The sequence below is a fragment of the Amphibalanus amphitrite genome, unplaced genomic scaffold (assembly GCF_019059575.1).
Source record: "Amphibalanus amphitrite isolate SeventyFive unplaced genomic scaffold, NRLGWU_Aamphi_draft 000120F_arrow, whole genome shotgun sequence".
NCBI classification, from domain to species: domain Eukaryota; kingdom Metazoa; phylum Arthropoda; class Thecostraca; order Balanomorpha; family Balanidae; genus Amphibalanus; species Amphibalanus amphitrite.
The window spans coordinates 230328-244732 of NW_024881615.1; the positions used below are offsets into that span (position 1 = coordinate 230328).

At 55.2% G+C, this 14405-nt stretch overlaps 1 protein-coding gene across 1 annotated transcript in view; it reads left to right on the forward strand.

The window, feature by feature from the left end:
- Nucleotides 1–6678: 6678 nt before the first annotated feature.
- LOC122381424 (double-stranded RNA-specific editase 1-like) overlaps nt 6679–14405 on the forward strand; it is a 31128-nt gene continuing 23401 nt past the window's right edge. Inside the window, exons 1-2 of the mRNA XM_043365560.1 lie at nt 6679–8557; nt 12047–12195. Coding sequence (XP_043221495.1) covers nt 6685–8557; nt 12047–12195 — 2022 coding nt within the window. The 5' untranslated portion in view covers nt 6679–6684. The remainder of the gene's footprint in view (nt 8558–12046; nt 12196–14405) is intronic.

The following is a 14405-nucleotide window of genomic DNA, read 5'->3' on the forward strand; positions in this document are numbered from 1 at the left end:
GCCGGTGATAGCACTATCACTACCTGATGGCTATGGGCGCAAAATGACCTTTGCAGTCGGCGCGCCCTAAAGCCCGAATAAACAAATAAACAAACTACCTGATGGCTACCGACACAACCCTGAGACATTGTCACCGAGTATATCGCCGACTGGGCGAGCCGGTACTGTGGCGCCATCCATCCTGGTGCCGCCGCCCTCACACCGCAGGGGTCTCACGAGACCCTGCGCTCCCCACGGCCCGGAGGCACCGTACCGGCGCGTCGGCGGGCAGGCGTGAGCCTATCTGGGTCATATTGATGTCACCGCCGCCACCGGGCGCCACAAGGTGACGCTGATACATGACAGAACGCGGGGGAGGGGAAGGGGCTGTGAGGGATTGGATTGGATCGGACGCCTGATTGGAAGGTCGATCGGTAGGGATAGACCGGCCGGTGGCGAGAGTGGAACGGGCGGGGCTGGGGGTCGTTCGGCTGGGAGTGAAGGCGACTTACTGCGAGAGGCTGTCCGTCTGACGCGATGTGGTAAATCCTCACATCGTTTGTCATCCTTCTGGCATTCAGGCGCCACTGTAGACTGTGTTTAAAGCCATCACGGCGCCGGTCATAGTCCTGAGAAAGACGGAGATGGGCCCCAGAACCAGTTATGCATATGATATCGCCGTCATTCCGTTTATGTTTGCGATAAGTCCCGCCGTTCTTTGTATGCATGTGAAGCTTACGGTGGATTATAGTTAATATAATGCAAAACATGCATAATCATATGCATATTTTGGAAAGCCCTCCCCCATGAAGAAATCCAGTCAAACGTGCTGTGGTGTTTTTCATGTGCGTATCGGCAGCATTACCAATCATTAACCAATAACCAATCATCACAAATCATCATGGGGTACAACAGTTACGTTTATCCGTCAGCCTGGATTCGATTCAGCCAGGCGTAATGTGGTAAAGGCATCGCGATTTCATGGCCTGTAACAACTGAACTTGGAGGTCCGTCTATGACTGTGGACGATGGGGGCGGGTCACTCTCGTCACTTCAGTTCTGAGCTTCACTGGAGAGCGTTGTCGTCTCCCTAGCTCCTCCTCCGTTCCCTGCATTGGGCCGGCTTCGTGGACGGACGGCGATGGATTGTGGTCGTTACTGTGCAACAGCCGGTCACAAATCATCGTATGATGCTGCCATCCGTCTGCCTCAAGGCGCTATACGGCGCCACAAATAGCCAACCTGAGCGGACCTCGGCTCCCGACCGCTCTCAAGATGGCAGCCCCTCGCGCCTGCGGTCAGTCTATTGAGGTGTCATGTGGTGGTCGGCAGTTTTACGATATCACACAACGGCATCATGCTAAGCGCAGCTAAGCGATAGTTCTTTTAATTTTTTTTTAACCTTATTAATGTTGATTGGTATAACAGCAATTGAGTAAGCATACATACTGCATAGCCACCCACGAGCCCTCCTTCCCTTTGCAACGATTCGGCCGTCCCAAGCCCAGATATGCACTAGCGGCGAGCTCGCACCAATATAAAGTAACTTAAAATAGTTAAATTGCTATTTTGAGAAATTGTTCTCAGGATCTGTGCCGTAAATCATAAGCGTCGCGGGCGCGATTTGGTATTCATTCCCTGCGTGGTGCATAATCATACGGCGGCACGCATCTAACGCATTTATCTTGTGGGTGTGGGTGTTTTTTTTTTTTTGTCTGACATTGACAGACAATTTTACAAGTTTCAGCCATTTTGACAAAGTTTATTTTTAGCTCAACATAGAGATTCTTGGCATATATATTGCTTAGGAATGCGAACACAGATAATATACATTGCACCTCAACTCATGCAAACACTGCGTGACGCTTCTGACAGCGCAGAGCACTTACACGCGTCGTTTGTTTTTCTCAGCACAATAATCTTATCCCGATGGGAAATGGTCTGACCTGAACGGTGCCTCCTGGCGAGTGCCTTTCTGTGTCAGCAGCACGCCCCCCCCCCCCCATTCCCTGGAAGGTTGTATAGGTGGGTAAAGAGAGGGGCGCACACTGCGGAGCCCAGAGCTGCGTTCGAGTGATCAGAGCTCTGCTCTACTCGAATCGTACATTACTTTTCGCTGCCGTCGCGCCATTCTTTATTGGAGGACAGATTTGGAGACCCATCTCACGGGACGGCTGTTTTAATGAGAGTCGCTGATGGTCACAAAATAATGGAATTAAATAGACTAAAATAGCTACGGGGACTGTGATATTCGGCTGGGCGCAGCGTTTTCCATTTTAGGAAAGCCTGTTGTGCTGCTGCGTAGCTTAACTCCTTTCTCCTCACCATGTTGAGTGATATGAAAATAACTGCTTGAAAGTGAAGATAAATCATAAGTTCTTTCCCGACAATGTGAATTTTCACATTGATAATTCACAGTGTGGCGTGTCTCATTGCCATCAAATCCCTCGCTCGGAACCCTGAGTCTCCTTCGACCCAGCGCCCCATGGTAAGCCACGATGTGTCCATCCGCCACCTGCGCCACATCATAGACCCTTCACGAAAATGTCGACATGGTCCATTTGGGGTTATATAGACCATCCAGCGACTTAAGATTCGGCCCAGGCTCGCGCTGCGAGCAATCCTGGGCTGACTGTTCAGTGTTTTGTGTCAACTGTAGTGCTGGGTTCGGATAAGATGGTAACCGGACGGGCCTTCAACGAGCCGGGAGCGGATGAAGCAATATTGTCACTCTGTTCAAATAGATTGTGCCCGGAATCTCCAATTGAGCTGAAACAGTAGCCTTGCGAGTGATAAGCGACACTGAACGCTGCACAGACACGGTAATGGATTGCAACGCGCTGGCTATTTGAAAAGTATCGTATTTGGCGTCACTTTGTTGATGTTTATTGAGTCGTTCTTCAATAACTTACCCATAAAACCATCATATATGCCAGTGAAACTGTCAAACAGAGATTCATCTGAGGTTTACCGGATTAACGATCGAGTCCGACATGCGGACACCGCTGTGGCTAGTTATAACCGTCTGACCTGCCATGTGTCGGCCGTTAGGAGAGCAGGCGAGCGCGACCTGGCTCACTGCCAGACAGCTGGAATCCCCTCCGTCGTCGACTGTGTCACTGGTGCGGCAAGAACGTCTCCGCGCCGCCACTGCCGCGCCACAGTTGTCACCGCAGCAGCGGACGCGCCAGATTTGTCTTTGGAGAGGCTGGCGTGTTAGTTTCGTCACCCTGTTGCACAGACGTGAGGTGCGAACTGTGGATGATCATTTGTCGGCGACGAGTGGCGGGGTCAGCCGTTTTCTAGCATAAACCGTCCTACCTTAGCGGAGGCTCCAGCTCACCTGAACAAACTGAACAAATGGCGGTCATCGACCACCAACGTCGTTGTGGGCTCTCGTCCGTCTTCTGTCTCGGAGGAACACACGAGTGGCGCTTCTGCGCCGAATGCCGTTTTGTGCCACCTTTGCCGCCCCATCGGCGTCACAGCTCCTCGCTGCGCTGGAGAGATTTATCACGGCTTCAGGCGGCGGTGCGATCCATTCCGAGCTGTCAGCGCGTGTCGGCCGGCCCTCCTCCGCGCCTGGCGGCCCCTCAGATCGGCGTCGGATCACCGGCCCCCGGGCCACCCCGGGGTGCGCCCCGAGGCTCCCAGTGGGGTGTCTGTGGGCGGCCGAGAAAGGTTAATGTCGTTGTCGCATATAATAACCTGAAATGAATTTATGCTGTGGGCGCAGGCAGGTATTGCTTTCTGTTAAACAGAAACCGCTCGATTAGGTCCCATATTTTCAAGTTTAATCAGAAGGGTGAAATAAAGAGCCTGAGTTTCTACTGTGCTGACTTCTAAACGGTGTCGAGTAAAATTTATATTATTTGATTTTTTTTACTGCGATTTTGGATACACGCGAAAAAGCTCATATGCCGTAGCACCGTGGACTCGACTATATCAGTGGCACTCAGTTCCACAGCAAGCATGTATCTGATAGGTATGTCGTCTGAATATCAATTTTGGTGTGGCTGCCGGAAACCGACGGCGCGGAAGCATGTCGTCGTTTTTTTTTTATCCGATATCCCTTTGAGTCATTAGACGGAGTCTTTTACCTCTTCGGTGCATAGAGAGCCCCTTACATTTAAAATTCATATTTCATTGGCCCGAAATTGCCTCAGCTCATTTCCACCAGGCTGCCTGTACGGTAATTTTCCCCGCTCTTAGATGATTAATGTGCAAATTCCCGCTGAAAGTTGTGTCAGATTTATAACTAAACAATCTGCAGCCAAGTGCCGTAATTACACAGATCGCGTTTCAAAATTTAGTTCAGAGCTCGGCATTAAATAGCAATTCTGCTAGCAGTTGGTTACATTTCAATTTTCGACTGGCAGTGAAGGTTGCCTGTGCCTCCGATGACCTCTGAAGTCCGGCCTCGGCCGGGCGCCCTAAAATCACACGCAAGGAACAATGGGATATGAATGTGGAGTGGCCTGTAATTCTTTTTCGGTATTTTAATTGTGCGACTCAGAAATGTCAGGCGCCAATCGCCATGGCTGCTTATTGCGCCTCTTTCCAGTTAGTTGCCCACAAGGTTGCCCCCTTGATATTTTTCGTGACAGATTGGGCCGATTTCAGTGCGCTCGCACCTGATCAGACACATCTGTCAATAGCTGAAGCTCGTGACGGGCTCATCGCTGCGCCGCTGACACCCCGACACGTCGTTAGTCGCGCCACTGTCACCGGAGCGTGACGGAGTGACGGAGATGTGACGGCCGACACGTCAGTCACAGGACGGAGCCCGCGACGGAGTGGGCCATCATCACAGCCGGACTAGTGGGATATATTTGAACTTGGGTGGCAACGATCGCTGGCCAGTGGCCACTCTTCGGCTGAATGTTGCAACCTAAAGGGCTAAGCTGACTGTGTATGCTTTCACTTTAGCTCAACTTTGAGACGAAATACCGCACTTTTTTGCAAATGTTTTCTTTTTTGTTAAAAAAAGCCAAGGGATGAAAAATAAATGGCCTAAAACCGGTGAGAGAACTAGATTTGGGGGTACCCTAGGTCGATTTCTATTATGATATGATATATGATATGATATTTCTATTTATGATATGAAAGTAGTTCCCGCGCCCCTGACTTAAGATGCTCATTGCTCATTGTTACGATGGTCAGCGATTTATTGGCTACGCATTTCTTTACTGGTTCGCTTGTCAGTTAGGCGTATACCTAATGAGCTATTTGGAAGGAGAAGTTTTCGAGCGGAATAGCTCGCTCTATAACTGAAACTTTCATTTTTGCAAATTCTGAAATTATACGGAAAGTCTGAAGTAAAATTAAGGCGAACAAAAAATATCAAGCTTCCAAATGCCTTCCCTTTATCCGTGTTTTACTTTGCATCGTAGCTCAGCCCTCTGTTATTCCGAAGCGTGCACCTATCACGGCGGGGCTCTGGATCCAGCGACTGCCGGGTCCAGCCAGCTGCCGCGGAGACACCCCCCCCCCCCCCCCATTCCCGCTGAGGTTGTCTGTGCGCTGGGCTGAGCTGCCAGTCTCTACTGTGCCTGAGGCAATTCACAGCGAGGTCGTGTCCCGCCGACCTCGCTCCGGTGAGCCTGTCTGCCGTCCAAGTCTAGCCATGAGCAGACAGGCATGGGGCTTTTACTTACAAAAATATTTTTTGTGCGATATATTTTATCAGTTTCACATTGATATTTTGCACCTGCTTGATGATAAGTGTAGATATTGAATATCATGTTTCGTGCAGTTCAGTGCTTCTTTACTTTCCAAAAATGTTAATTAAATTAATTCTACCTAAAGAAGTACCTACCTACTAGCCTATTAGCGGCATCTGAATTTCATAGAATTGTCATCAAAGACATTGTGCAGACGGCATACGCCGGACTATGTAACTGCTTTTTAGGACTTGCAATATTTTGGTGAATAATATTGTCATAAGGCTGCAACTTCTTGCAACATTTTGCGTTGATTATTGTAGCAAGATTTTCGCTGCAGGTAAATGGTTGAATCAAAGACAGCTCAAGAAATGCGAAACGCTTGCCATTTGCACAGGGTGCTGCCCATTACTTTTTGTGTTTCATCCTGCTCTTGTTTGTGTAGATATATCTTCTACCTTTAAAAAAGCAATTCGTTAGTCAGATCTTGAAAGGTTACGTAATGCTGAGTGCCCTATCAACTCTAGGATTAATATGAATCAAATAAAATACTAAACAATTATTTATATCCCCATTTACAAATTATTCAGGCTGCTTCGTGCCTGTTTAATAAAAAGAAATCGATAATAATCTATTGGACATTACTGAGTTACTAGTCGGCACGCAAAATATCGTTTATCAGGGGATCGGTATTGTTTGTTTCCTCCGCTACAAGGTTGATGATATTGGAGAATGTGGAAAACTTGGGCTGTTGAAGATCACGTTGGGTCTTGTGACGCTGTATGTATATAGTGAGCTTTACAGAAAGGTCAAGGTCCCGTGCTCCTGTGTTCCGTTGGCGATCGATGGCAAACCGGCCATAAGTCCGCCTGTCCTCGCCTGTTTTGCTGGCGAGTTTCGACCCTAGCGTTGATTCTGGAGGTCAATCCCAACGGCGCACTGTGATTGGTCCGCGCGCCACCGGCCGGGTCACGTGGCCTTCCGCCCTGAGGCCAAGGCCGGCTCGGCCGGCGGCCCGGCCGGCCACTCAGTAGCTTTGAAAATGCGGCACTGGGTGGGTCCGGCCGAGCCTCGCGCGCACTGGCAGCAGCACGACCGGTCCCGGCAGGCGTCAGAAGAGGACGACGAATGCCACGAGGAGCCCGCCGCCACTGGATTTCGCAGCCGTGTGTACGTCAACAGTGCTCTGCGGTCGAGCGCCAGCTCGGACGAGGTATGGTCGGCGCCGTGGCGGCCGTCGGCGGCGGCCGACTGGGGGCAGTCGGAGCTGCCGCGGCTCAAAATGCGGGAGATCCCTCCTAGGTTCCGCCGCATGCGGTCGTCGCCGCCGTCGCCGGAGTGGCGTCCGCCGGCGCTGGGACCGAGGCCGTCCCTCCCGGCGAGCCCGCCGGCAGAGTCCGCCTGGCAGTCGGCCTGCGGCTCGCACTACCGCTACCCGCCGCCGGGCTTCAACCCGCCCTACTCGTCCGCGCATCCGGCAGCCTCCGTGCCTGGCTTCGGGGTATCGGCGCCGCCTCCGGCGCCGTCCCACTCTCATGCCGGGATGGTGTTTGGTGGGGCGCCACTGCCGCAGACAGCCTCATACAATGAATTTCGCAACTACCCGACGGGTCTGAAGTCGCGCGACTGTGACCCAAATGAGCGTCGCTTTCAGCAGCAGCCGCAGCGTCCGCCGCTGCTGCTGCCGCACGCCTACAGCCTGCCGACGCTGGCGGCGGCGGTGACGGTCGCGCCCAGCTACCCGCCGCTCTCCGCCGCGCAGCCATCGCCGCCACTGCCCCCGCATCGGCCGCCGCCGCCGCCACCGCCACCGCCCGCCAGCCTCGAGGAAGTCTACCTACGGATGGCGGCAGCGCGGCGGCAGCAGTTCGTCGTGTCGCAGCAGCAGCAACAGTGTCAGCCGCAGCAGCAGCAGCAGCAGCATCAGCAGGCTATGGCGCAACTTTCTCTTCATCAGCATCAGAAACAGCAGCAGCATCAGCAGATCATGAACTACATTTCTCACCAGCAGTTGCAGCCCTCCGCGCACTACCAGGAGCGCGGCCGGCAGCTGCACGCCGAGGGACGGCTGCAGGTGTCGCAGTACCAGCCCGAGCGCCACCCGCTGGCGCACTACCAGCAGCAGCTGGCGCAGCAGCAGGCCGAGCGCCAGAAGCTGCTGGCGCAGCAGTACGAACGGGAGCAGGGTCTCCTGCAGTACCAGCTGGAGCGGCAGCAGCAGCTGGCGGCGCAGTTCCACCACGACTACCAGCAGCGGGTGAGTGCGTCGGCCGCGGAACCGGCGCCCGACCGAGCGGCCCTCTACCCACGCTACGGCGCCGGGGAGCCGGAGCGACCGGAGCCGCTGGTCTGCGGCTGGTGCCCGGTGGCCGGAATCTGCCCGCCGGGCGCGTTCGTGGCCGTGGCCTCGGCTCCGCCGCCGCCGCAGCCGCCGCCGCCGCTGGTAGTGCAGCCCCTCTCGCCGCCGCTCTGCTGTCCACCGTCTCCGGGCGGCGCGCCCTGGCCGGACCCCGACAGCGGTGTGCGCATCACCGAACTGCCGGTGGACGGCGCCGCCACCCCGCCGGAGCCGGCCGAGCCCGACCCGCCGCCGCCGCCGCCGCTGCATCAGCAGCCTACCGGCAACCCCTGGCTGCCGCCCGTCCGGCCGGTCCGCTTCAGCGTCGGCTCAGACGACGAGTCGACGCGCTCGTCGACGCCCGAGGACGACTCGCCGGCGGCTGAGGAGGAGGATGGCGACGCGCCGCCGGCACCAGAGACGGTCGCCGTCGTGGAGCAGGCGGCAGAGTTCCTGCTCGGACTGCGCGTCGATGACGATGAGACCGGGGAGGAGCCCGACGCGTCGACGGCGTCGATGATCTCCACCGACACGGCCGACATGGCGACGGACGCCTCGTCAGCGGATGCCAATAACAGTGAGTACGCGTCTCGGGACCCACGCCACTGCGTCGTCAGCCCCACTGTTTAGCTATTCGTTTTCTGAGTATTTCCGGACCATTTCCTATCGACATCTCTTGGTGCCGCGATTAGGAAGTCTCATGGCGTTTTGATTACGAGCGCCACTCGGTGTGTCCGGGCTGGGGATGGGGCGGGCGGTTCATGGTTCATTACCCGCCGTTTGACGGCCGACGGCCGGGCGGTGTAGCGGGCAGGCGGCCGTAGCGTCGCCGCTAACGTCGCGGCCGACCATCGGACCCATCGGGAGCGGGTTTACGGCCGGGGTGGGCGGCCGGCCCTAACGCCTCCCTCGTGTGGTCGGCCGGCCGGCTCGGTTACCCGGGGGACAGCCGCGCTGGGCCGCCGGCCGCCGCCGCCGCTGTCAGTGGGGCCGCGGCGGCGGCGCCGGCCGGCGGCGACCATGGGTGTGACTCGGACGGTGCCGCGGGCCGCGCCCGAGGCGACCGATAGTGACCCGGAGACGACCGGGCACGAGCTCGCCGATGAGCCGGGGTGTGCGTTCCACCAGGAGCCGCCGCCGCCGCCGGCACCCGCTCCGACGGCCGGTGAGTGTCTCGCGGTCGGCTCTCCGCGCTCAGTGACAGACTGGGCACCGAGCACCGTCTACAGCGCCCTCCTCTGCTGGCTTTGTCCCGCTAGAAATGGGCAAATTGTGGTCTGGCCGCTCGACCGCCGCCATTCGCCGTCTTTGTGGCCGAAATTGGTGTCGGTACCGCGGCCGATAGCCCGCCTCCTCTGCCGAAAGCGCCGCCGTCCGTCGCTGAAGTGCCGTCCCCAGACGCAGTCGCTCTAATCTGTGGGGAGCACTCATGCGCGGGCGGAGGGCACTGCCGGAGAAATGGCCCCTGTCCGGGCCATATCTCCTGGCGACGGATGTCGCTGAGGATCCCCTCTGGGCCGGACAGTCGGAGCTGCTCTGAAATCTCGACCCTAGCTGGTTGTATCGTTCGTTTGGTACCAAGTTATCAAATGTTTGTTTGCCTTGTAAACTATCTGGAGAAACCGGTGCCGGTATCCTCATTGACGTCATACTTGCTAGGCTGGATGACTTATCTCTGCTGGGAACAGATGCGTCTCGAGTTTGCAGCCTTCAGCTCCATCAAAATAGCTTTAATCCATGATTCATTGATAACGTAACCATGCCTTGATTCATGGCTGCATTCCTTATGAGTGGACATGACAGGACATACTTTTTTCTCCATTTTGCATGTAATGAACAGTGGCTGACACGCTTGATTTTGCACGTTTCACTTTCAAATGTCTTTACCCGGGACTCCCCGGATTGCTGAATGATAACCCAGCAGTACAGAACTGTTGAATTAATAATAACCCAGCCTCACAGACTTCAGTGTCTGGCTGCAATCCTTACTTTTTTCTTACTACCTTGTGTGGTAGGCGTGTCGTGGATGTCCCCACTGACCTGTGCTCCTGGCGCCTGCATTCTGACCCGTCCCTGGATCCTGGAGTATCGAATTCGGCCACTCCAGTCGGGTGTGGAGTGCGAGTGGGCTGCGTGATCGTATCGATCTCGGTCCACCCTGCGGTGCAGTGCGGGTCTGCCCGCCACTAACTTGAGTGACCGTTTAGAGCCTATCGACCGCCCGCCTACCTCGCTTAGGTGCCGTCGAGTGAGTGGCTTGCACGGTAGGCGTCCTATAAAGTTTTAACGTTTGACTCTGCGCTGTGGTCCCATCGGCGGTGGGCTAGTCGGGACGTGTTTCGACGTACTGGCTGGTATATTAATGGTTGCCCTCACTGAGGGATAGCTACATATTGTCTTCTAAGTACTGTGAGTGATGATGTGGAAATTTACGAATAATTTTATGATGCCAGGCCGCCTCATTCCTTAAGACACTTTATTTAGCGCGCTAAATAAAGTTTATTTAGGCTAGGGGCTGGGTCCAGGTGGGTTGGCAACTGAGCCAACGCGATACCTATTCCCTATCTTACATGCAGGGTTGTATACGACTCAATCAATAGCAATCAATTCAATCACGACAAATTTGGGAAACCAAATTTGTCGTGATTTATTTATTGATTGTTATTATTTTATTCTTTTATTGAAGAGTTCGGAGAATGGAAGCATACACTTAACGACTCCTATGCGTTGCGAAACCGCTTCGATTTTCTGCATTGCAGAGTAAGCGTAGCACATTTATTAAACATTCGCTCGCCAACCCGTTGTGAAAGTGCGTGGTGTGGTGGTGCATTGGGTGATGGCTCACCGCCCGATTGTGACGGCTCACCTCCCGATGATACAGCGCCGCTGCCGGTACCTTGGCCACAGAGATGCCGTCCTACTCCAGTTTTGGTGACTGCCCTCTGGTCCAGCTCTGCGCTCCTACTTACCTGTCTGATGTCTGTTCTCTCCGTCCCCGGCTGGGTCGGTGCGGTGAATACCTAAACTTTGATCAGACGGGCTCGGCGGCGGGCACATTTGGCTGGTCTGGTGGCCCACCGCCAATCGGCCTGCCTTTATCTGGCCGTCAGCCGGTATTGGAGGAGCTGCGAGCGCTCGATTGCAGCCGACCAAAGCCTGAATTGGTGATGAGACGTTCCCCGATGGATGGAAGTGCCCGATTTCCTCCATTCGGCCTCCAATATCCGCTCTGTTAAGCCTAAGGAGGAGCGCTTCTAAAGTCCTGTCAGATACTTACGTCGGACAATATCCTGTGACAAGGTCACATGCTATAATAGTAGTACGAAAATGAGCTCAGCTGACTTCTGCAGCAGTTGCAGCAGTCCTGTGGTGTAAAATTGGTATCTTATGTTCGAATATGAATAGCGCTGGTGGTATTTATTCAAACGATTAATTGCGTACCAGTATTTAAACAAAATGTCTATTGTAAACTCCATTATTTACAGTGCAAGAGTTCGTGAGTACTCGAAGCACCAATATCCCAGAGAACCGAAAGCTGTTTGTGGATTTTAATTCGCTGGGGTGCTCCACATTCCTTCTCAGTCCACCTTCCCTTGCGCTCCCCTGCCATCCTTCTTCCCCCTGGCGTTTAAGTCACAGCCGCAGCTCCACCCGCTGTTTGTGATACCGCCATCCTGCCCTGTTTGAATTCTGCTCAAGTGCCGGCCGTGTACCCACTGCCAACGCCAGGTACCGAGGAGCCTAGTGCCACCATACAGCGAGCATTGCCCGTCGCTGACTGTTAAACACGCTGCATAGCTGCACGCAACGCGTGGGCCGTGCTGGAATAACGAATTGGAGGGCTGACGTGTTAATCGCAAACAAAGCTTAGTCGCGTATTCACCAAGCAACTTTGCCAAACAATATCCCCTACTGCGTTCGAAAGTGTTTGCTTACTGGAAATGTTGGCAGAGGTTGGTGCTGCTGTGATGTGTACTGTGTGTTACGGTCTGTCGTCCTACCTTATGTTTTTTCACCCGACTTGATTCGTCTGGCACTTCTAACCTCTGATATCCCTGTCTTTCAGACATTCAGCGGCGTAAAAAACTGCGCACTGGACCGGCCCAGCCCAAGAACGCCGTCTCAGCGCTCAACGAGCTGAAGCCGGGCCTCGAGTACAAAGTCATCCAACAGGAGGGTCCCACGCACGCGCCCACATTCACTGTGCAGATTGAGGTAGGTTGAAGACGCCAGGCTAGGGGCTGGGTCCAGGTGGGTTGGCAACTGAGCCAACGCGATACCTATTCCCTATCTTACAAGTTACATGACATGCCGCAACAGTTTGAATATCTGGAAACTAATGCAAAGCACTGGCATTGCTATCAATCCTCGACTACTGACCTGTAGTCCTCCGTTTAGTATTGCTGGACTTATTAATTTATGTTGACAGTTGTTGATTGACCGTTACTAGCAGTCTTATAATAGCAGACCGGTAATCATCATTCATTCTGAGGTCATGAGTGGTGGTAAACGGTCATCCCGCGGGATCTCGCAAGGCCCCCCTCTCCCCCCCCCCCGTGTGTCTGCGGTCGTGGCATTCGCAGATGTCCACTCTCCGTTTTTGCCGTCCTGTCGCTGGCGGGCAGTTCTGTCTCCGCTGACGAAGCACATATCCGCGCTCGTCCACTACCCGGTCCTACCCTGCAGCGGCCTGCGGTCTCTGGTCGTCCGTCGGACGTGGTGCGCTGAGCCGCCCGACTGTCCTGATTGGAGACCCGCAGGATTTGTGGTCCTGCCGCCGCCGGCCCGGAGATGGTCCCCAGGGCGCGGTGATGCTTTATATGCATCCAAACCGGACCCAGGCGACGCCCGACGGAGGTCGCTTGGGACGTTAGTAAGCCGATGGGGTCATTGTGTACAGAGTCGTCTTATGTAATCTGCCCCGTTGAGCCCAGGTCTTAGCGGTAAGAATGCTGAACTTCAAAAAGATCTGGGTTTAGAAAAGCCCTGCTCTACTAAGAAAAGAAGTCGTGACGGGGGCTGCACTGAAAGCATCTCCAGATTTCGAGCTGGGAACGGTTTAACAGCGCCGTAGGGGCGCTGGACAGGCCATTTCATCTATCGTTACCCGTGATCGTTAATCAAACCCGTGTCTTGAGCATGTCTTGAGTTGGCTGTCTTTTACTTGGTCGTGGGGCCTGCGTCGCTGTATATCTATGTGCGTCATTCTCGCGATTCCGGCACCCTTCCAGTCGAGCCGCCGGCAGCCTCTCGCAGGGACGAGCAGAGAGACAGGCGTTATCCCAGCGCTGGTAGCTGGCAGGTCTGATGAAAGGATCTGCAACCGCTCTAGATCGGCGGGCGTAATCTGGTTAGGGCTCCGGGGACGGCGTGCAGAGGCTCGCCGCCGTGCGCCGGTGCCGCTCGCCCGTCTGCCGGTGCCGCTCGCCCGTCCGTCGGTCTGTCGGTCCGCCCGGTCGGCTGACGCTCTCCCAGAGGCCTGCTCGGTGACGCGCCGTCAGAGCTGGATGGCGAAATTTACTCAGATTCGCGCGACGTCTGATGTATTTTATTGCGTCGCCCGCTCCAAATGAGGGGACATTTGTCATCATGGATAAATCACTCACGCAGCGGAACGGCGCACGTTTCAGCCGGCGGTGGCGACGTGGCTTCGCGGCCGACATGAATCACTGTCCGGGTTCGCCGTCAGGTCAGTGCGCGCCGCCGTTTGGAGAGCGGCTCTCGTCTGTCGCGCTGGCGCGGCGCCGCCGGGAAAGACCGTGCCGTCTGACCGACCGCGGCCGGTGGCGGCTTTTGTGAGCGCCGGCCGTGTCAGCCGGTCGGCGGCTCTCATTGTCGGCCGGCTGTGACGGATGGTCGCTCTGCCGACGCCAGTTCGGGGTGACGCCCGACGGCGGGCCACGATCCCGGCTTTTTGTGCTGCGCTGCTCATAACGAACTGCGCGCCTGGGGGCGACAGCGGTCGCGTCAAGTTCCGGTGGCGTCGTTTTGTGACCGCTCGCAGTCTGAGAAATCGGCGACTGTCAACATCAGGGTTCTTTTCAATTGAGGCATAGCCACCACTATATTTTCCCCATCTTTGCCGCTATTGACACGGAAACCACATCGACAAAAACCTCTGACTTCTTGGCGATTTATGACCCATCGCCTGACATTGGACAGCCGCCGATTGCTCATTATCGGTCAACGATTGCTCATTATCGGTCTTCCTCTCCGTATTGAGCTGGGGACTACAGAGGGCACAGTCATCTGGTCTGTCTCAGCCGGTCCGCTCGATTCTCTTTTCGCCTCCCAGACGAGTGGCTCGTTACCTCCGCCGGGCCGTGTCGGGTCATCGACCGAACACAGCCGACGTCAGTCACCACCGGACGGCAGCTACCGGAGCTGGAAAAACGGCGACCTTTCTTTGGACAGCAGCTACAGTG